This window comes from Nyctereutes procyonoides, unplaced genomic scaffold (genome assembly GCF_905146905.1).
Source record: "Nyctereutes procyonoides isolate TBG_1078 unplaced genomic scaffold, NYPRO_anot_genome, whole genome shotgun sequence".
Lineage (NCBI taxonomy): Eukaryota > Metazoa > Chordata > Mammalia > Carnivora > Canidae > Nyctereutes > Nyctereutes procyonoides.
This window is the reverse complement of record NW_026575020.1, coordinates 7,343,332-7,365,552: the sequence shown is the minus strand read 5'-3', so window position 1 is coordinate 7,365,552 and position 22,221 is coordinate 7,343,332. Positions and strand designations below refer to the sequence as shown.

At 40.8% G+C, this 22,221-nt stretch overlaps 1 protein-coding gene across 2 annotated transcripts in view; it reads left to right on the top strand.

Annotated features, from left to right (window-relative positions):
- Positions 1–22,221, top strand: part of ZNF652 (zinc finger protein 652) — a 62,274-nt gene that overhangs the window by 26,171 nt on the left and 13,882 nt on the right. For both annotated transcript variants that reach the window (XM_055327494.1, XM_055327503.1), the window contains exons 2-5: positions 15,803–16,974; positions 19,878–20,025; positions 20,382–20,497; positions 20,954–21,098. In XM_055327494.1, coding sequence (XP_055183469.1) covers positions 16,066–16,974; positions 19,878–20,025; positions 20,382–20,497; positions 20,954–21,098 — 1,318 coding nt within the window. In that variant the 5' untranslated portion in view covers positions 15,803–16,065. The remainder of the gene's footprint in view (positions 1–15,802; positions 16,975–19,877; positions 20,026–20,381; positions 20,498–20,953; positions 21,099–22,221) is intronic.

Below are 22,221 nucleotides of genomic sequence, written 5' to 3'. Positions count from 1 at the left end.
GATACAGGCAGAGGGAGAAGCAGGCTCCATGCAGGGAGCCCGACGTGGGACTGGATCCCGGGTCTCTAGGATCACACCCTGGGCTGAAAGCATACGCTAAACCACTGAGCCACCCAGTCTGCCCTATATGGCATCTTTAAAAGAAATAGCACTTGTTTTATTTGGCAGTTGCGACTTATTTTTTCTATATAGTTGCTAGCTCTCCAAACACATTTTAAGCTTGCGAAGGTTAGGGCCAACAGTAATTATTTGAAGGAATGGGTAAATAAATATCTTCTCCTTATATTAGATGCTTGATGCTTTGCATATAAATAGATGATAGAGCTTCTGAATAAAGAGTAGAGTGTGAGAATTGGACAGAAAATGCTTACTGGGGGTGCCTGGCTGGCGTGATCAGTTGAGCATCTGACTCTTGGTTTCAGTTCAGGTCCCTATCTCAGGGTCGTGACATTGAACTCCGCATGGAGCTCTGTGCTCAGCGGGAAGTCTGCTTAAGACTCTCCCTCTGCCTCCCCCCCCCCCCCCGCTTTTCTCAAATAAATAAATCTTAAAAAAAAAAAAGAAAATGCTTAGTTGTATAAACCCTTTTTAACTATAATTGTTACCTTTATAATCAGGGAAAAAAAGCTATTTCTCTCTTTGGAAAAACAGGAGATTGGGGCATTCATAAATAAACCTTGGGTTGAGTAACAGTTTTACTAAATAGAGTCCCTTCACTTCCAAGACTGTGAGATGCTGGATCTACTGTCTTGTGAGAAGATTCATAACCATAACTCAGTGTGGTGAAGTCATCCCTTTTTTCTCTGTGGTCATCTCTACTTCCCAAAAAAGGGAGAGAGAATCCATTGGGTCATTTTACTAACATCCAATGTAGAATACCTCTACGGAGTAAAGTTGTGCTCTATGCCACCACTTTTGCCTTTAATTTTGATACAGTTGTGGCATTGTCACTTGGTTTTGTTTCATTCAGCCTTTAACTTATGTTTTTTTTTTTTTTAAAGGACCATTAAAAAAAGGAAAAGGTAGCAATGAATATTGGCCGGTATCTGAAGCTTCATGGATTTCTTCCACATCCTGTTGGGCATCTTGCCTTAAATGCTTTCTTACTAAGGCAAAGGACTGAATAGAATCATCCAAGGGATGACGTTAAGCGTAATCCTGTCTCTTTCCGCCCTAAGAAAGTGTGGTGGACCCAGTTTTGGAAAAACTGTTTATGGAAAAACCTAACCTATACCATGGATAAGGTTGCAGGATTGATCTCATTTGTATTATACTTATTTCAAGACCATACATAATATATTCCCTTAACCCAGGCATCCTCAACCGGAGATTCATAAGCTACCTTAAAAGATTTTATTAATTTATTTATTTGAGAGATCAGGAGAGAGCACAAGGGGTGGGGGGCAGAGGGAGAAGGAGAAGCAGGCTCCCTGTTAACCTGGGAGCCTGATGTGTGGGACTCAGTCCTAGGACCTCAGGATCATGACCTGAGCCAAAGGCAGATGCTTAACCAACTGAGCTACCCAGGCCCCCCATAAAATAATTTTAATGTTCAAAAGTGCATTGGAAATATGGGAAAGCCAGACAATCTAACAAAACATTTTGATGGCTGTTTTCATATTTGGTTAGTAAGAAATAAAAAAGTATGATCTAAATGTAAATTCTGAGACAATATTTTAAAAGCAGTGCTCCATGGGAATGTGGCAGGAGATTTAGGGGTGGAGAGAAGAGTGTGTGACAGCCCTTGTTGAAAAGTTTGGGAATGGCTGTGTGGCAGTAAGTGACCAGATGAATTAGACAAAAGAATGAAAACATAATCAACACAGTCAATGTCAGTGCTGGAGGGAATCCTTTAGCTGTCTGGTTGAGGAAACCAGGGCTGGAAAGGTGAAATAGCCTGCCCAGCAGTGTAGGACATGTTGGCAGTTACGCTCAGTGTCACTGCATTACTGCTGTTAGAGCCTAGCCCTTCGTTTCCGGCCTACTAGGTCATCCAGTAATGTCATTTTTATGTAAACTATCACAATTTGCAGATAATCTTATTTTTTCAGTCCACCTTGAGACTATTTGTGTCCAGATAGTCTGTTTCATTTTATCTCTTTTTATTGAGATATAATTCATCTCCCACATAATTCTCCACTTAAAAATGTATGATTCGGTGGTTTTTAGTATACTCACAAGGTTGTGCAGCCATCACCATTATCTAATTCCGAAACATTTTCATCCCTCAAAAAGAAGCCTGGAACCCATTAGCAGCCCTCCCTGCTCCTCCTTACCCCCAGCTCCTGTCACTCATTGATCTACTCTCTGTCACCATGGACTTGCTAGCTACACAACATGTAGCCTTTTATATGTAGCTTCCTTCATTTAGGGTGATTTTTTCAGGATCCATTTATGTTGCACTCTATCAGTACTCTATTCCTTTTTTTTTGACATTGTATGGATATGCATTTTCTTTATGCATTCGTTAAGTTCATGTATATTTGGATGGTTTCCACTTTGGGGCTATTATGAGTAATGCTGTGAACATTTATATGCAAGGTTTTTTTAAAGATTTTATTTATTTATTCATGAGAGACACAGAGAGAGGGGCAGAGAGACAGGCAGAGGGAGAAAAGCAGGTTCCCTGTGGGGAACCCAATGCAGAACTTGATCCCAGGACCCTGGATCACATCCTGAGCCAGAGACAGATGCTCAACTACTGAGCCAACCCAGGTGCCCCTATATGCAAGTTTTTGTATGAACATTTATTTTCAGTTCTCTTGAGCATATACCTAAGAGTGAAATTGCTGGGTCATATGGTAACTGTATGTTTAACTTTTTGAGGAACTGTCAAACTGTTTTCCACAGTGGCTGAACCAGTTTGCATTCCCACCAACAGTACACGAGGGTTTCTTTTTCTCCACATCCTCGCCAACACTTGTTGTTTCTTGTGTTTTTTATTTTAGCCCTTTTGACAGGTGTGAGGTGATACCTCATTGTGGTTTTGATTTGCATTTCCCTGATGATGAGCAATGTTGAGCATCTTTTCATGTGTCTGTTTAGCCAGTTTCATCCTGTTTATTTCTTTTTAGAGAAGGGAAGAGAGAGCAAATGGGAGAGTGAGAGAGAATTTTTTTAAGTTTTTTAAAATTTTTATTTATTTATGATAGTCACACACACACACAGAGAGAGAGAGAGAGAGAGAGAGAGAGAGGCAGAGACATAGGCAGAGGGAGAAGCAGGCTCCATGCACCAGGAGCCCCACATGGGATTCGATCCCGGGTCTCCAGGATCACGCCCTGGGCCAAAGGCAGGTGCTAAACCACTGCGCCACCCAGGGATCCCCAAGAGAGAATTTTAATCAGAGTCTATGCTCAGTCTGGAGCCCAACCTGAGACTGTATCACAACCCTGAGGTCATGACTTGACCTGAAATCAAGAGTCGGACGCTTCACCGATTGTGCCACCCAGGCACCCTGCATATTTCATTTTTCAAACTTACTTTGCCTTCCCTATCTTTTGCTTTTTTTCATCTTCATTACCTCATGTTCACTATGGAAAAATGCATGCAACCAACTAAAATTACATAAATCTCTGCTCTACCACCCATAATTTACAACCTCTTTAAGAAAGAGTTTCTCAAATAAGAAGGAGAAAGAAGCCAGCAGTGAAACACCCCCTGTACTGGGAACTTTGCCTGTTATCAGATTATATAGGTGTGGGTACTGTTATTCTAGTTTTACAGGGGGACACGGTGAAAACGGGTGAGGAACATTCCAAAAAAAAGGAATGGGTGAGATCAGCTGCCTTGTCCAAAGCTGTAAACCGGGTTAAGTAGGATATTGGCCTTCCCATCTACCATCAAATATTTTTGTTTTAGAATTCAACTGCTGGTTGAAGACTAGTTCAGTTAAATTTATTTTCCAAGTATTAAATTTTTGAAGTGTAAAAAATGCTCTGTTAATTAGAAAATAGTAACAGTCTTGATGGGTCTAAATTCTAACATTTCCTGGTGTTGTTTACACATTTGAAATATTTGTTGTTTGCACATCTAAAATATTTGTGATTCTTATTTCTGTAAAATATAAGAATGTAATGAGGACCTTTCTCAGTTATTTTCATTTTCTTTTTTTAAAAATTTTTTTAAATTTTTATTTATTTATGATAGTCACAGAGAGAGAGAGGCAGAGACATAGGCAGAGGGAGAAGCAGGCTCCATGCACCGGGAGCCCGATGTGGGATTCGATCCCAGGTCTCCAGGATCACGTTCTGGGCCAAAGGCAGGCGCCAAACCACTGCACCACCCAGGGATCCCTATTTTCATTTTCTGAATGAGTTTTTCATTCAAGTTCATGATGATCTTGTCATCATGACAAGACATATAGATTAGATAAGCCTCCCATAAAGGCTTACATTATAGGGAGCCACAGTGTGAACAAGAATGATTCACAAGGCCTTTAGTCTCTGATTTTTCTTAATAAAGCTACTAGGATATCAGGGTTCATAATGGTCAGGGTACTCACACAGCCATTTTGAAAACAGACTAGTGCATTAATTAGTTGCATTCCATAAAACAACTTTGGTCAAGGCTAGACTGAGACTTTCCAAGATTATATATCTACAAGAGTGGATATGTTCTGACTGTTTTTAAGGGTACAGAATCTCATTTGAGCATTCCTGCAGCCAGGGCTTTGTCAGATTTTAACGGAAAAGATAGCAGTAATACAAAACTCTTACTCTTCTTTTAAAAAGAACTCCTTTGTTTAAATTACATTCTCCTGTCTCTAGATGACGTTTGTGAATTGAATAATGGAAAGATGTTCTGAATATACTGTGTGATCATCCAGGTCCTGCAGTGTAGCCTACTTAGTATTTGATTTCTTCTTTGGCCCTAGGGGGTTACGGGTGAAAGCTAAGGTTGCTTAAGCCACTGTGATGAGTAATGCACATTCATTTTTATTGTCTTCTACTGAGATGTGGGGACTGTTGATGCTTGAAGGTAATTAGGTAGTACCTTAGGAGGAGTACCCCTGCTTTGTCCTCTTTCTCCTAGCTTCTCCTGCGTATTATTGAGGAAACACAATGGCAGTCTCATTTAAATGCATGTGAAAAAATAACTACAGTGAAATTTTATTTTTATAAAAGCTTTGTTTAAAACTGAAGGTGACAGGAATTTCTCAGTTCCATTTCTTACAGATAATGGATTAGGTGGACTGCTTAAAAAATAATTGACATGTGAAATTGTATTAGGTGAGATTGCATTAAAATTAGTTGTATTTTTCAACTATACAAAATATAGGCATCTGAGAACACTTTATAATATTTATCTAAAATATGGCCCAGTGATGTGTGTCATTTGAGATTTTGCTTGTTGTAAAGTTGACTTCCACATGCTATGTTCATAGCTTTTCTAGTGCAACCTAGGTTGATTTTGTGCTCACCCTTGGAAATGAAGGACATTTATAGTATGCTACTAATCTCGTGACACAGAACTTTTTTCACTGTCAATTTTATATCTGTAACTTGCTCTTTACACATCAAGTTTATTTTTTATTTATTTATTTATGATAGTCACAGAAAGAGAGAGAGAGAGAGGCAGAGACACAGGCAGAGGGAGAGGCAGGCTCCATGCACTGGGAGCCTGACGTGGGATTCGATCCCGGGTCTCCAGGATTGCGCCCTGGGCCAAAGGCAGGCGCCAAACCGCTGCGCCACCCAGGGATCCCTACACATTAAGTTTAAAGTCCACAGTATTCGGGATCCCTGGGTGGCGCAGCGGTTTGGCGCCTGCTTTTGGCTCAGGGCGCGATCCTGGAGACCCGGGATCGAATCCCATATGGGGCTCCCGGTGCATGGAGCCTGCTTCTCCCTCTGCCTGTGTCTCTGCCTCTCTCTCTCTCTCTCCCTCTCTCTCTCTCTCTCACTATCATAAATAAATAAATTAAAAAAAATAAAAAAAAACTTATACCCTTGAACACTAGTCTAGAATTTTATTTTTTACTTTGCGTCATTCAAGATATGTTTTTGTTTAAGGCCTAAATACATCTTTTGAAGTAATTTTATTTAGCTCATAAGAGATGATTGGTAAACTGGGGCAAAGAGAAAACCAGATTTCTAGTGCTTGCTCCATCACTTAACCAGCAATGACAGTGGGAAAGTTATTAAACTGAGCCTCAGCTGTGAATTAGGAACAACAGTCCCAAGTCATTAGAGGGCAATGATGCTTAAATGAGATAAACAAAACCCTATGTGGTTTCATTCCTGTCTTTTTCATGTTGAGTTTCTTGCATGCAAATTTCCTACTTCCCTTCTCCATCTCTCTGACTTCTGCTTGTCCTTTTAAAACCAGCTCCAACTTTTTCTTATCTCTGAAACTTCTCTGAGAGATCCACCACATTTTACACCAGTTAATCCCCTCCTTTTTCCACACGGCCTTTGTATCTTGTGTGTATAGGTGAGTGTGTTTATTCACAGAACACTTAGAACAGTGCTTACTGTTGCTTAGTACTCTTATAAGCATTTATATTTATTAACTCATTTAATCCCAGTAACACGCCATGAGGCAAACATAATTATTATCCTCATTCTACAGATACAGAAAATGAGACATAGGTTAAATAATTCAACCAAGGCCTCCTAACTCTGGTATGTGTTGGAGCCAGATTTCTGATACAGGCAGTCAGGCTTCAGTTTGTGCTCTTCACCACTGGGCTGTGCTGTGCTGTCTTTTGTAGTTGTTCTTATTACATTGTACTGTGATTATGGGTTTTCATGTCTGCCTCCCTACTTAGACCTTTGAACACCTTGATGACTCCAGCTCCTACAATGCCAAACACATAGTGGGCACTTAATAAATGTTTAACAAATACATGATAAATGTGTTCTATGCAAACTGTAAAACATCATATAAATGCAAATTATTATCACTAATACCATGTACACTTAGTAAATCAAAGAGTAGAATTTACTGAGCTTTCAGTTTTGCAGTTTGTTTTCATGGCTCCCACTTTTCATGTTGACAGACTGAGGTATAGATTGGTAACATTTAACGGTTGACAGTACCAAAACTTGGGTTAAAAATGAACTATAGTTATTGGTCCCATCACTAAGCCTTTTTGGTCACACATTCTTTGCCATAATAATATAGTTTGTCTTATATAAAAGAACAAGATCAGAGAGATCTAAATGATTCTTACTTACTGTACTTACTAAAATTATGTTGTAGCAGTTTAGGATCTTAAGTCGTGAGACTTCTATTGTCCTCTATAGGTATCTTGGGAGTTGTCTTACTCTTAGAGATGCTTTTTAAGAAAAAGACAAGGACACAGAGAAATTTCATTTTAGACTAGTAGAATCTACTGTATTAAGAAAAAAATTAGGGGTGCCTGGATGGCTCAGTCAGTTAAGCAGTCAGCTCTTGATTTTGGTTCAGGTCACAATCTGAGGTCCTGGGATTAAGGCTCGTGTCAGGCTGTGCACTTTGCAAGGAATCTGCTTTGAGGATTCTGTCTCTTCCTCTCCCTCTGCCCCTTCTCCTGCTTATGCATTCATTCTCTTTCTCTCTCTTTCAAATAAACTAAATCTTTAAAAAAAGAAAACAATTAAGCTTTTAGTGTAGACATGAGTTTTAAACTTAACTTAATTACCAGGTAGAGATATTAAATAGTTATTTCATAAAGTACACATTCTTGTAAAATTTTTAAAATTACAAGTCAAATATTTAAATTTTTATTTTTGTCAGTACTGATAGAATATTTAGTATGAGATGGTTTGTGCTTTTATTTTATCATGATTCCTGGTATTATCTTTCCTACTTCAGTTTTTTTTACTTATTTTAAATTTATTTTATCTTGCTCAATTGTGTATTTGTTTTATTACATTTAATATGATATACATACATTCAAGCTTCTCTGAAATCCATGGACTTTCACAGACTTTTTCTGATTTCTCTAACTAGATGTGATTTTTATCTTCTAAATTTCCAGATTTGGGATCCCTGGGTGGCGCAGCGGTTTGGCGCCTGCCTTTGGCCCAGGGCGTGATCCTGGAGACCCGGGATCGAATCCCATATCGGGCTCCTGGTGCATGGAGCCTGCTTCTCCCTCTGCCTGTGTCTCTGCCTCTCTCTCTCTCTCTCTCTCTGTGACTATCATAAAATAAAATAAAAAATTTAAAAAAATAAATTTCCAGATTTCTCCTTTTTTTTTTTTACTCAAGTGTATATAGTTGTTCAATACTATTATTTGACTGTCCAGAGACATTGAGAGTAGTTGTCACTTGGCAGATGTATCACTAACATACTTTCCTAATAGGAAAGAAGTGAGTAGCCTTCTGCAAAAGCCATAAAGCTTTGAGTAAAGTATCAGACCATTATTATCACAGACCCAACTGTCATCCTGTCCACTCTTCCTAGTGAATTTGGAGGGGGGAAGAATTTTGTTGATATGCACTTATCTTTCCCTTCTTGTTCCTTTCCATTTCTTGGTAGTTTGTACTTTTGGCCTGATCCTCATGGATAGTTGTCCGCTTCAGAAAACTTTCCATTCAGCAGGACTCATGGTCTGGCAGTGCATAGATAGTTTGAGCTTTGGAAACAGGTTAATGGAAGTGGTTCTGCAAGTGGGAGGGATAAGCATAGGTGGCAGAGTGATATGTTTTACACAGTTACCCATTTAACTTGAAGAGACTCGCCCCAAATAGCCTTTTTAACATAAAAGGAGAATGAATAGATACATATTTTTATAGGAAAAAAAACCCTGTTGGATTTGTCAAAAATTAACTATTAAAACTTTTCAGGGAACAAAGTTATTTTTCCTTAAAGACTAAACATAAATAAACATTCTAGAAGACCATGTAAACTTGGTTTGTAGTCTACTTGGGGAAAAATGGCATGAGAAAAACACATTCTGGAAGTTGTACTTGACTATAATATGCTATTATATTTTCTAATTCTTTTTTTAAAGATTTATTTACTTAAAGATTTTATTTATTTGAGAGAGAGCACAAAAGTGGAGAGAAGGGCAGAGGGAGAGAGAGGGAGAAGGTGATTCCCTGCTGAGCATGGAACCTGACATGGGGCTTGATCCCAGGACCCTGAGATCATGACCTGAGCTGAAGTCAGATGCTTAGAGTCACGCAGGCATCCCCCACCCTTTTTTCCGAGAGGGACAGAGGAAGGGCAGAGAGAAAATCTCAAGCAGACTCCCTGCTGAGTACAGTGCCCACGTGGGGCTCCATCTCAACCCTGAGATCAGGGCCTGAGCTGAAATCAGGAGTTAGACACTGACTGAGCCACCCAGGGGCCCCTGGTTTTTTTTCTTAAAACTGTATTTTCTTCCCAGTAGCTGGTCAAGCATGTAGAGTGCCAGAACTGGTTGCTTCTCAATTTGTATACCCTTTGACAAACATACCACATTTTTTCCTAAGTTGTATAATATTAATTATAACCAGACACTAAAGAATGACCCACTTTAGTTTGGAATTTATTTTAAGAAGCAGGAGAAAATGATCTCTAAGAACTTGTTTTAATACCAAAGAGAGATGAATTTAAACAGCATTAAATATCAATGAGGGCTATTTCTTATTTGCTGCTTCTGTCTGCTTTCAGGTTCTTAGAGCTCAGTGTATTCACCTAGAGAGTATTCTAAAAAATGAAGTTAAGATTATATGTAGCATACACATTAAGAGTTGGATAATGAAACATGGAATGTTCTAATTTCCCTAATGTGCTTTTGGTTTTGTAAAGGTTACTCGATTATGCTCTTAGGAGATAGTTTAAACCTTCTGGAAAGAGAATAAAGGAAGATTATCATCAAAACTGAGATAAGATAAAAAGTGCCAAAATTGAGTGAAGAAAAGTAAAATGTGTGCAGAAAGCCCATGTGTGTTTCAAAGTGAACAGTTAGACTACATCTTCTGTTGTGATTGTGTGGTTTATTGATGTTTGTGAATTTCCCTTAGATACCAGTGTCAGGTTCATATGGGAATGCATGTATGTACACATCATTTAAAATAGAATAAAGCACCTATTTTTTTTAAAAGAATGGTCTTATTTTCTAACTAAGTAGAGAACTCCCCTGTGAATTTAAGCCCTTTGTCTTTCTGATTGTTTAACTTTTGACTTAATTTTTCTGTCCATGCTATCTGGCTGAGGACTGGGATAGCGGATACGTGTAATATGTATACACGTACATATTCATGAAGAACTATATTAGCTAGGTTATGCTGCCATAACAAATCACTCCCCAGTCTCAGCTTAAATCAGTGAAGGCTTTCTTTCTCACTACATGGCCGTGATAAATCAGCAGGGAAGCTCTGTTCATATCACTCAATGATGCAGGTTGATGGAACAACCATGTTCTTGTACATTACTGGTCACCATGCCTAAGACAGAAAAGAGGTCTGGAGGGTCTCTCATTAGCAATGAAATACAATAGCTCAGAACTGATGTACATCTCTTATTTCACAGCATCATGGCTAGAACCAGTCAGGTATTCCCGCATGACTATGGTAGAGGCAGGGAAGATACCACTGCCTCCACCAGAGAGACAGCTGGAAGTACTTGATAAACAGCACCATCCTTTTGTCCATCAGGCACTCAGGCTGCTGTTTCTCATAGGCAAAATACACTCACTCCCTCACAAGGTAGGGAACCCAAGGGCCTATCCAGTCATGGCACAAAGCTCAAAGTCCAGGATCTCTGAGTGACACAAGGGTATGATGATGGTAAGAGATGATGTGCAGATGTTGGATCCAGATGTTGTTTTTCTTGGCTCAGGGACTCATGAAAGAAACTGACACATGGTCCCTACCCCCACATATAAAATGCAGTCGTGACTACCAGCAGCATAATAAAAATCCTTCCATTTGTAAGGGGGAGGAATAGATATTTAGGAAATTCTGAAATCTCTGAGCAGTCATTGAGAGGCCCTCTTCAGGGTTGGGGAATGTTCTTGAATAGACCCTGGTTAGGCTCGTTAGGAATAGCTCACTTGTTTTTTTCTTTGCTCCCTAGCTTCATCCTCTTGGTCCCTCCTTTCTTCTTTTCCTATTACCATCTTTGGTTGTATGTGAAATGGACAATGAAGAATATACCCCCTTAGGGGAATGGTCAAGTATCCTGCTTCCTGCCATAGACGCTTGAGAACCCAGAGACCAGTTTAAGTCTTGAACAGTAACTGTCTCTTTTAACCCAGTCTGGAGGGTTTTTTTGGCAGTATAACTCTGAAAAACTTTTTCTTTTAAGATTTTATTTATTTATTCATGAGAGACACAGAGAGAGGCAGAGGCAGAAGCAAGCTCCATGTAGGAAGCCCGATGTGGGACTCAATCCCAGCACTCCAGGATCATGCCCTGAGCCAAAAGCAGATGCTCAGCTGCTGAGCCACCCAGGCATCCCAACTCTCAAAAACTTAATTGGCTTTTTATTAGTTTCCAGTCAGCAACATGGGCCTTAGCCACATCCACAAAAGATCCTAATCATACTTAAATTTGCTACATAACTCTGTCTTAGTGGTACCATACTTCTCCCTTGACATAATTTTGAGTATAGGTATTTCTCCTATAATGTCATATATGCCTTCCTGGATTCTTCAGAATTGTACATTAAAATAAGTGGGGGCTTATGGAAAAAATCAGATTGAGGCAGAGCATTCAAAATCTGTGAAACACTGTAACCAGTACATTAATAAAAACAATAATTATAAATATAATAAACATATTAAATATATACTATAAGTATACTAAATCTCCATTGGCATATGCACCCAGTATCAATCAATTGAATCTTTACAGACTTAATCCCCTGGGTGACTGTTTCCTCCTCTGAGATTAGGGTCTTGAAGACATTCGCTTACAATAGAGACCAATTTAGTTACAATTAAAAATCTGATGTATGAAATGGTGTAGGCTTTGGCAATCAAAAACCTTTTTTAGGGGCACCTGGGTGGCTCAGTCAGTTAAGCATCTGCCTTCAGCTCAGGTCATGATCCCAGGGTGCTGGGATCGAGTCCCACGTGAGACTCCCTGCTCAGTAGGGAATCTGCTTTTTCCTCTCCCTCTGCCCCTCCCCCTGCTTGTGCTTGTGCTCTCTCTCTCTCAAATAAATAAATGAATATTAAAAAAAAACTTTTTTAAACACAGGAGGGGAAACATATGCCCTCAACTTCACCAGATTTAACATGGAAAGTTTAATGGTTCATGAAGCAGCTGACCCAGCCACTACTTGCATTAAGGAAAGTACAGAAGTAGGATGTTCGGCTTTTTTCTTAAGGTCTTCATATATTGCTAAGGCTATCTTGTTCATTGTGAGAAAGCTTTCTCTTGATCCCTTTAAACATTAACTTGCAGGGGAAAATATCATTTTTAGCCAACAGGACCTTGGTGTTACACGGACATGATTTCCCCGTCTACTAATAGCATTCAAACCACTTCACACTAGAGAAATAGGCTTTGTAGCAAAATACACCAAGAAACTGCTTTGGTGAAAGCACCTCCTCCTTGGTCTCTTTTAGAAAAGCTATTTTACTGGGTACTGCCTTGGTCCATTGGGAGGTTTTATCAGTGGTTGTGGACATCTTTGCCTTGATTCTGCCTCAAGACTGAATTCTAGTTAGCATTTGTAGCTCAAGACCTTCTCTGTTTTTATTAAGCATCTATCTGCTTCTTCTAACCCTCCAAGTCACTGACTTTCTGAACTTCTTTAATCCTGATTATAAACGGATCAGTCCTTTTCTGAATCCATCCTTTTCATGTAATGATTTGTCAGATACAGCCACTAGTAGCCAACACACTGTCCTAACAGTCCATTTTCCTGTTAGAGCTGTGAGTTCTCTATCTTCTGAGATAAATAGGTGATAGTCTCACCGATAATTGCACCACTGCATAATAAGAGTTGCTGTCCCTTTAGCCTCCGGTAACTGTTTCCTTGCCCCTTTTCACCAGCTCCTAAGCCTTTGCCATATATTTGAGTTTTTTGGGGGTGAAGCAGCACCCCACTCCTGGATTCCATCTGTATCAGCTAGGATAAGGCCAGATTGTGCATGATTCTAGAGTACTAACCAGTGCAAGATATCAGAGGTTTTAAAAACACACTCTGGGGATCCCTGGGTAGCGCAGCGGTTTGGCGCCTGCCTTTGGCCCGGGGCGCGATCCTGGAGACCCGGGATCGAATCCCACGTCGGGCTCCCTGCGTGGAGCCTGCTTCTCCCTCTGCCTGTGTCTCTGCCTCTCTCTCTCTGTGTGTGACTATCATGAATAAATAAATAAAATCTTTAAAAAAAAATAAAAATAAAAACACATTCTGTGTAAAATTAAATGAAAAATAAAAATAAAATCCACTGCACTGTGCATATCCTGTAGGTCATTATAGTCACTCCGGGACCCAGGTTGATAGCAGTGATAGCAGTTGTCATCCTGAAGATTGGTGGTCCCTGGGGCAGAGGGAAGAGCAGTCTAGAAGGTCTCATCAGTTAGAAAATGCCCTGTCGGCGCGATCCTGGAGACCTGGGATCGAATCCCATATCGGGTTCCCGGTGCATGGAGCCTGCTTCTCCCTCTGCCTATGTCTCTGCCTCTCTCTCTCTCTCTCTCTCTCTCTCTCTCTCTCTATCATAAATAAATTTTAAAAAAATTTAAAAAAAGAAAAAAAAGAAAAAAAAAAAAGAAAATGCCCTGTCCTTCTGCATGCCACTTCTACTCGTGATGTACTACCATCCAGAAGTAGACCCGGGGCTCCACCCAACTACAGAGGAGAGGACAGGGTCAGAACATGCAGTCCTGCCATGTGCCCAAAAGGCTGAGAGCCCAGAGGTCTTTGGGAAGAACATATTAATTATGACCACAGAGGATTTCCCCTCAATTATTTTTCTTTGTCTTCCTGGTTTTTGTTTAATTCCTAGCTTTTGCTGGTTAATTGAATTTTACTGTCTCTCCTCCCTTGCTTAATTTGAGATAATTAATGTGAGTAAGTTTAATGGTATTTGTAGTAGTTTAGATTAGTTCCATGGGTCAGAAGTTTTGGCATAGGCAAAATAAGGCTAAGTAGAACTAAAAGCTACTAGGATCTTCCTACTTAAAATATGAGGTGTGAAATTTTGATACATGCAAATAGATATTTGGTTACAGGGACAACCAAGTTTAAATTCTTTTGGAGTGTCATTCATCCTGGTAGAAGTAGACTATGAGCCATGGAGGCAGACAGCCTGGGTCAAACACTGCTTGTCATTTATTTATTATTTTTTCTTTTAGATTTTATTTACTCATGTGAGACACACAGAGAGAGGCAGAGACATTAGGCAGACGGAGAAGCAGACTCCTGGCTGGGAGCCTGAGGTGGGACTCGATCCCAGGACCCCAGGATCACGACCTGAGCCAAAGGCAGATGCTCAACCACTGAGCCACCCAGGTGCCCCTGCTTTTGTCATTTAAAAGAACATTTATGTCTCTCACCTATGGGATCAGATAGGATGGAGTAGGTGGAGGACTCTTCCTACAAACCTTGCCATGTATGCGACTTGGACAACTATGTGTGCTTTTCTTTTTTTAGTGACCACTTTGATTAAAAAAAAAATCGAAAATGAGTTTAAAAGCCAACCCCAGGACACCTGGGTGGCTCAGTGGCTGAACATCTGCTTTCTGCTCAGGGGGTGATCCCGGGTCCAGGATCAAGTCCTGCAACAGGCTCTCTGCAAGGAGCCTGCTTCTTCCTCTGCCTATGTCTCTGCTTCTGTGTCTCTAATGAATAAATAATTTTTTGAAAATGTTTGAAAAAAGCCAACCCCAAAATCTTGTGGTGGCTGCTAAGTAGGAATAAGAAGAGGCACCCTTGCCTGTTGAACATGGAAGGCACTCAGTAAATACTAGTGTCCTTCCTTCTGCTGGCTGGACAAGGTATGCGCTTGCAGGGATAGTCATGACCCAGGGATGAAGTGGTTGGCTAAACGGCAATGTGAGGCATGTCACAAGGCAGGTTAGGTGCCTTTCTCATTTTTTTTTTTAATGAATGGTTTCATTTTTCTCGGAACTATATCAACCTGATGGTTACTGTTTCTTAGAATTTAGACTTCTGTGCAACTGACACATGAAAAATTCCCCAGCTGCCAAGTGGATCTAGTGAGGTACATCTGGAACAAACTTAGAAGTACTTAGCAACTTTGAAATTAATGAACCTGAAACCAGTAATATCTATAATAAACATCTATACAGAGATTTGACATTATGTAAGGCCATTTTCTGCCTCTTCTGTCATTACGTCAATCAGCTGTCGTATTTCCCTGGTCCACAGTGCCTAGCTTACTGCCAGCTTAGTTCTTTGAGCCCTAACTGTGGTGGGTATGGTACTGACTGATGTTGAAAACCAACCCAGCCAGCATCAAGCTGTGGTGTGTTTCACATATTGCCCATGTTCTTATGACAAGACTGTAAATTTCCTGTGGACAGAGATGATACATTCTGCTGTATCAATATGTCCTATAGCATCTAGCATAATGGATGCCATGCAATCGTACCTATTTGTTTTGTCATTGGATACATACTGAATACCTACCAAGTGCTTGGCACTGTGCTAAGCTCTAAGGATATCTCATTGCACTGGACAGATGATCACTCCTGCTATCTTAGAATTTACATTCTAACAAAATACATGTTGAGTTTAGTAAACTGGTAGCCCAGTAAAATAATAGCCCACACTGGACCACTGAAACAGGATAAAGAATTATCTCTGTAAATAATCATCTTCATCTGTGTTGTAGGATGTACGTGCATAGGCTGTAGGAAGGAAATAGTGGTATCTGACCTTTTCTCCTCTTCACTTTTCTTTGTAGATAAGATGCTCCAAGTCAATCGCAGCTCTCCTCGAAAGAAAAATCACTAGTGCTCTGCTCTTGCCATAATACCAAACCTTTTGACTTCTGCTTTGGTGCTGCAACACTGGAAGAATTGCACACAGGTTCCAGGAATACCTTTTTCTTCACTCGAGTGCTTTTTTTTTTTTTGTGGATGGAGGGAGATTTGAGTTGTAATAATTACCCTGTTTGAAAGCTATTTCTCTGTAGTCTGAACTGCTTACTAATTGGGCCACTTACCCATGAGCCACACAGCCAGTTCTTGTCCAGAGCTGGTTGAAAACCGTGCTGCGCATGTAGCAGGAATGGCACAAGAAGATAGTCGTCGAGGTCAAGTGCCATCTACCTTTTATCATGGTGCCAACCAAGAACTTGACCTGTCCACCAAAGTGTACAAAAGAGAATCGGGAAGTCCTTATTCGGTGTTAGTGGACACCAAGATGAGCAAACCACATCTCCACGAAACAGAGGAACAGCCGTATTTCAGGGAGACAAGAGCAGTGTCTGACGTGCATGCTGTTAAAGAAGACCGGGAGAATTCTGATGACACGGAAGAGGAGGAGGAGGATGAGGAGGAAGTCTCTTACAAAAGGGAGCAGATCATAGTGGAGGTAAACCTTAATAATCAAACGTTAAATGTATCTAAAGGGGAAAAGGGTGTCTCTTCTCAGTCCAAAGAGACTCCTGTTCTTAAGACAAGCAGTGAGGAGGATGAGGAGGAGAGTGAGGAAGAGGCCACCGATGACAGCAATGACTATGGGGAGAACGGAAGGCAGAAGAAGAAGAAGACGGCGGAGAAGGCCATTGTCACACAAAGGAGAACCAGGAGAGCCGGCTCCGTGGCTGCGGCTACCACTTCCCCGACTCCCAGGACTACAAGAGGGCGTAGGAAGAGCGTAGAGCCACCTAAGCGGAAGAAGCGGGCCGCAAAGGAGCCTAAAGCACCAGTCCAGAAGGCTAATAAGTGTGAAGAGAAAGAGACTCTGACCTGTGAGAAGTGCCCCAGGGTGTTTAATACTCGCTGGTACCTGGAGAAGCACATGAACGTTACCCACAGGCGCATGCAGATTTGTGATAAGTGTGGCAAGAAGTTTGTCCTGGAAAGTGAGCTGTCCCTTCACCAGCAAACAGACTGTGAAAAAAATATTCAGGTAGGTTTTTCATCACCAAGAGGGCAAACTTTCCAGGATAGAACCTGGCTGTTGAGACTCACCTGGTATCTGCCCAAGAGAATAAATACGGTAGAGGCCGAAGGGACAGTTTTCACCGATTTATCTTTCTAAAAGCTCCTGCTTTGGTCTTTTCAAAACCCAGGCTTAACATTTTCTTTCAAAAGCATTACACTCACCTGCCGCTGGACTAGTGGGAACCCGGGCACATTGGAAGGGGGAATCTGTTGTGGGTGATTGATTGCCTGGGAGGTAAAGTCAACACCGACTTTGCACTGAGATTCACTGTTGTGAGACATGTCATATATAATTCATTCTGGCATCTTCTCTGTCAAGGTGGGAAATTCCAAGTAAAGGTCAGGAATAGAGAGAGGTCCCCTTTTAGGTTTGAAAGGGTGCCAGATTCTAGTGCAGCTGATGGGGACAAAACCCATAATGACTCAGACCGGTGAAAATGGACGATCTCCAGGAGTGAGTTTGCTTTTTACCAGTGGAGAGATGACAACATTAAATTTATCAAGAGGCTGAGCCCATGGGAATATGCAAACTTTAAACAGAGGCTGAGCTGGTTGAAAATGTTGCCCACCTGGCAGTAGGGTTACATAATGCTACTGTACAGTATTATTAAGGTAACAGAATGTGGTTTTCAAACCAGGCTAATGTATTGAAAGGACTATATTGTGATAGGTTAAGAGGTGTGTTAATTTTATTATGTCAAGTGAATTCTATCATGTTGAGCTGTATTGATTCATCCATGTGAATGCATATTAATAAGTATTCATAAAAGGTAAGCCTATTACTGTCTCCATAAGATACATAAAATACAACTGTGTTGTGCCATATTTAAACCAGACTTCTTTTGAAAAATGAAATTGTTTTTGGTTTGTTTCTTGGAATGCGCTTGATCTGGAGTGCTCCTTTTTCACTTTACCTCTCGCTTTTAATCAACAATTGATATTGCTTTACTTTAAAGAGATTTTTTAAAATATAAATTATGTTTGCTAACAACTCACTGCTTTTTGATTCATCAGTTGTGACTTGATCTCTTACACACTTGGTAATCAAGGTTAATTCATGGCACCCAGACCCTCCAGTCACTACCACTGCCCTTGCTTGGTTATGAATTGGTTATGATAGTTCAAGCCAAGGGTAGTGTGAAGTGGTGCTGCACCCTAGGGGTCAGACTTGGGTTTTCTGATGACTCATTGCTGAAAGGTGTATACAGTGGAGTGTTTGTTTGTTTTTTAAGATTTTACTTATTTATTTGAGAGAGAGGGAGCACGAACATGAGCAGCAGGAGGGGCGGAGGGAGTAGACTCTGCCAATCAGGGAGCCTGATGTGGTGCTGGATCCCAGGACCCTGGGATCATGACCTGAGCCGAAGGCAGACGCTTAACTGACTGAACCTACCCAGACATACCCGTGTTTGTTTATATGTTTTACTTAAATTTGATTCGTTAAGTTACAGAAAGAAAACATTTAATACATCCTCATTCTATGACTTTCCTCACTGTTATGCACTGTAAGGACTTAAATTTGCATTTATGTTTTGTGGGTTCTGCTAAAAGAGCTCTCTCTCCCTTTACATTCCTAAAGAACACTGCTTTGTTCATACATATAGATCCTCATAATCCTGGTGACCTAATAACAAATAACAATCAAAACTCTGCCCTGGCACAATGGCTTGTAGGAGTAGGTCTGTCCTTCTCTCTCTCTCTTTTTTTTTTTTTAAGTCTTTCCTCTCAAGCAGGTCCAACCAGTGGCTAATTTTTTTTCACCCTTCTCAGAGTCCTTGTTTCCTGAAGTGATCATGATGTTCAGAGATCTTTACTTCCAGTGAATAACTAACTTGTTCCCTTAAACGTTTCAGAGTCAGTGGCTACCTAGAACTTTCTAGTACGGTTTTGCTTTAACCAGAAGCACTTTATTCTTATATGCTTTATACCTCATATTGTAGACTATTAGTGATTCATAATACAAGGAGCTAGGTGCCATTGCGTGTGTTTTCTATAGATGTGTGTAAAGAGATTTGGTGCTGGCCATCAGGGGAAGGGAGGAGGATACTGATGGCTTAGAAGTTACAGGAAATTGGGATCCCTGGGTGGCTCAGCGGTTTGGTGCCTGCCTTTGGCCCAGGGCGCGATCCTGGAGTCCCTGAATCGAGTCCCACATTGGGCTCCCTGCATGGAGCCTGCTTCTCTCTCCTCCTGTGTCTCTGCCTCTCTCTCTCTCTCTCTCTCTCTCTCTCTATGTCTATCATAAATAAATAAATCTTTAAAAAAAAATTACAGGAAATTCTGCCAGAGGGAAATCTTTCATAGAGTACATTAGATATGGGAAAATATAATAAAATCTCAATAATTTGTGTTAATGAAGGCTTCAAATGCATTCTTAACATATGGAAACATTGTTATGCTTCCACAGACCTATAACCATTAAATGTGTGTTTCATCTCATTTTTATTTTAACTTAAAATTAGTTTGTACTCTCTGGTAAATACCTGCTAACTGCACAGTGACCTGTGTGTAGGAAGCAGCTGCTCTTGGTAATCCATTTATTTTTAAGAACTTGGTTCTTCCCTATTGGTACCATACTAATCTGAGAAAAGTAGTCAAGTCTTCTACATTGGTGGAACTTTACATTTGTTTTTGTCTGGCTTTCTGCCATTGTTTTCATATTCCCAAAGCATCTCTAAAAGATGCATCTTGAAAAGTAGAACATCCAGATGTTGATGTTGGCATCTGGACTCCTTGGAAGATTGGCATCTGTTTGGATTCTGGTTCTTGTGCACGAATCTAAAGCATGCCCATTTCATCAGTCCGTAGGCAGCTGTGGGTTTCTGTGAGCCCCTGTAAATAAAGATTATTTCTATTTATCCTGCTCAGTGTGTTTCCTGTAACAAATCATTCAAGAAACTCTGGTCCCTTCATGAACACATCAAGATTGTCCATGGATATGCAGAAAAGAAGTTTTCCTGTGAAATTTGTGAGAAGAAATTCTATACCATGGCTCATGTGCGGAAACACATGGTTGGTAAGTTCCTCCTGCTGCTTTTCCCTCATGCCTATAATTGTTTCTTGTCCTTTGGTGTGTTTTATGCTGCGGATCGGGCAGGCTCTGAGGAACAGCCTTGGTTTCATCAACTGTGACTTGTTGAGACCAACTGCAGCATGTCCTCACTAAGCGTCACCCACCTGCACGGGACAGTCTTCCACCCCAGGTTCTTTCCCGACGATGTTCTTTTTCTCTTCAGGACGTTACTATTAAGGCCTCACAAATTAAAGTATAGAAAGTTCAGATGGCACAATTACCTTCCAGCAGGACAGAAGTCTTTTCAGTCAGAGCTTTTCTGTGGGCTTATTTTGAGTGTAGTGCATTCTGTGTTGCAGCACACACAAAAGACATGCCATTTACATGTGAAACCTGTGGAAAATCGTTCAAACGCAGCATGTCCCTCAAGGTGCACTCCTTGCAGCATTCTGGAGAGAAGCCCTTCAGATGCGAGGTAAGGAATGCGCCGCCCCCCAAGCCCAGGCCTAGGGACAAGCTTTTATCTCCTTGGTGAAGCCCTGAGGGAGAGATGTGTGGCATGAGGCTGCGTTTCCACAGACCCTCTAGATGAGTTCCAGGTGCTATGTGTCACCTCACTGCCAGGTAGAGAGAGGTCATCTTTAACACGCTCCTCACCCTCTTAGGCTAGGTTAAACCTAGGAATAACACATGAAGAATCCTTTTTCTTCTCTCAGTAAACCAGAGAAGTTGGGTGTACTTCCATGATAATCATTTGAGAAAATTTCCCTTTCGTTAATAACTGAGGGGCAGACAGCAGAGCCAAATAGTTGACACAGCACGTACTGTTCTAAGTGTGGAAAAGAACCCTAATCTCAGAGACTTTGTAAGGGTGGGCTCAAGTAAAGCTACTATGCTTGGCACTCAAAAATCTCCACTGTGTCCAATGCAGAACTGTGACGAAAGGTTTCAGTACAAGTACCAGCTACGCTCCCACATGAGCATCCACATCGGGCACAAACAATTCATGTGCCAGTGGTGTGGCAAGGACTTCAACATGAAGCAGTACTTCGACGAACACATGAAAACACACACTGGTAAGAATTTCTTGGGAAAAGTTCAGATATGTCTCAAGCACTTGTTGATGATCACCTGTAGGTCTGTTTATGTAAAAAAACAAAAGCGCATATTTGCACTCCGAGTGCAAATTCGACTTGAAATAAACCTAGTGTATAAAAATACAGATTTATTATCCTGAAAAATTGGGTTTTCATAACTCTGTTCATTTTTTTAAAGGATTATTTGTGAGACCTTTTAACTGGGGGTTCCTTCAAGACATTGGATTATTTACTTAGGGCTCAGGATCTTCTGAAATTGTACACAGCTTGTTTTGTGTATGTGCCTATGTGATTTTTTTAAATTTTTATTTATTTATGATAGTCACACAGAGAGAGAGAGAGGCAGAGACACAGGCAGAGGGAGAAGGAGGCTCCATGCACTGGGAGCCCGACGTGGGATTCGATCCCGGGTCTCCAGGATCGCGCCCTGGGCCAAAGGCAGGCGCTAAACCACTGCGCCACCCAGGGATCCCTGATTTTTTTTTTTTTTTTAAGGAAAGTCTTCTGGACTTTAAAAACTGAAGAACACTGCTTTAAATAGGATACCCTCTTAGTTGCTTAAAGTTTGATTGGATTGGGTTTCCCCAAAATTACCACTTTTCAGGAACAACTCCCATCAGATGAGGTTAAATCATATTTTAACCGTTTAGTGTTTTAGAGGTTTTTGTCCTAGCATTGATGTGAATCTTGTAGCTCCCCCTGTAAACACTGTGTCGTTGTATCTCAGCCTTAACTTGATATTCCGGGATTAGCTGTCTTTGTACAAATTGAACAGTATGAGCCATTTTTCAGGTTTCTAAATAAAGTCTAGCCATAGGAGTCTACATTCTGTTAGTCCACAAAGTAGCAGAGCTAGAAAGAACCACAATAGATTATCTTGCTTAGCCCCTTGCTCTTTTTTTTGCCCAACTAGAGGTGAGGAAACTCTGTCCTGGTTCCTATCCAAGGAAGAATGCCTGCCTGGTGGGCTTCTTTCCCATTTAGAGAAGAGAGCAGAGCACCCTCCAACTTTAAGGATTAGTCTAGATGAAGAGTCATGAGGGGAGTTTAATTAAATAAATTAACACCTTAAAGGGTAATGAGAACTTTGAAGCCTAAGTGG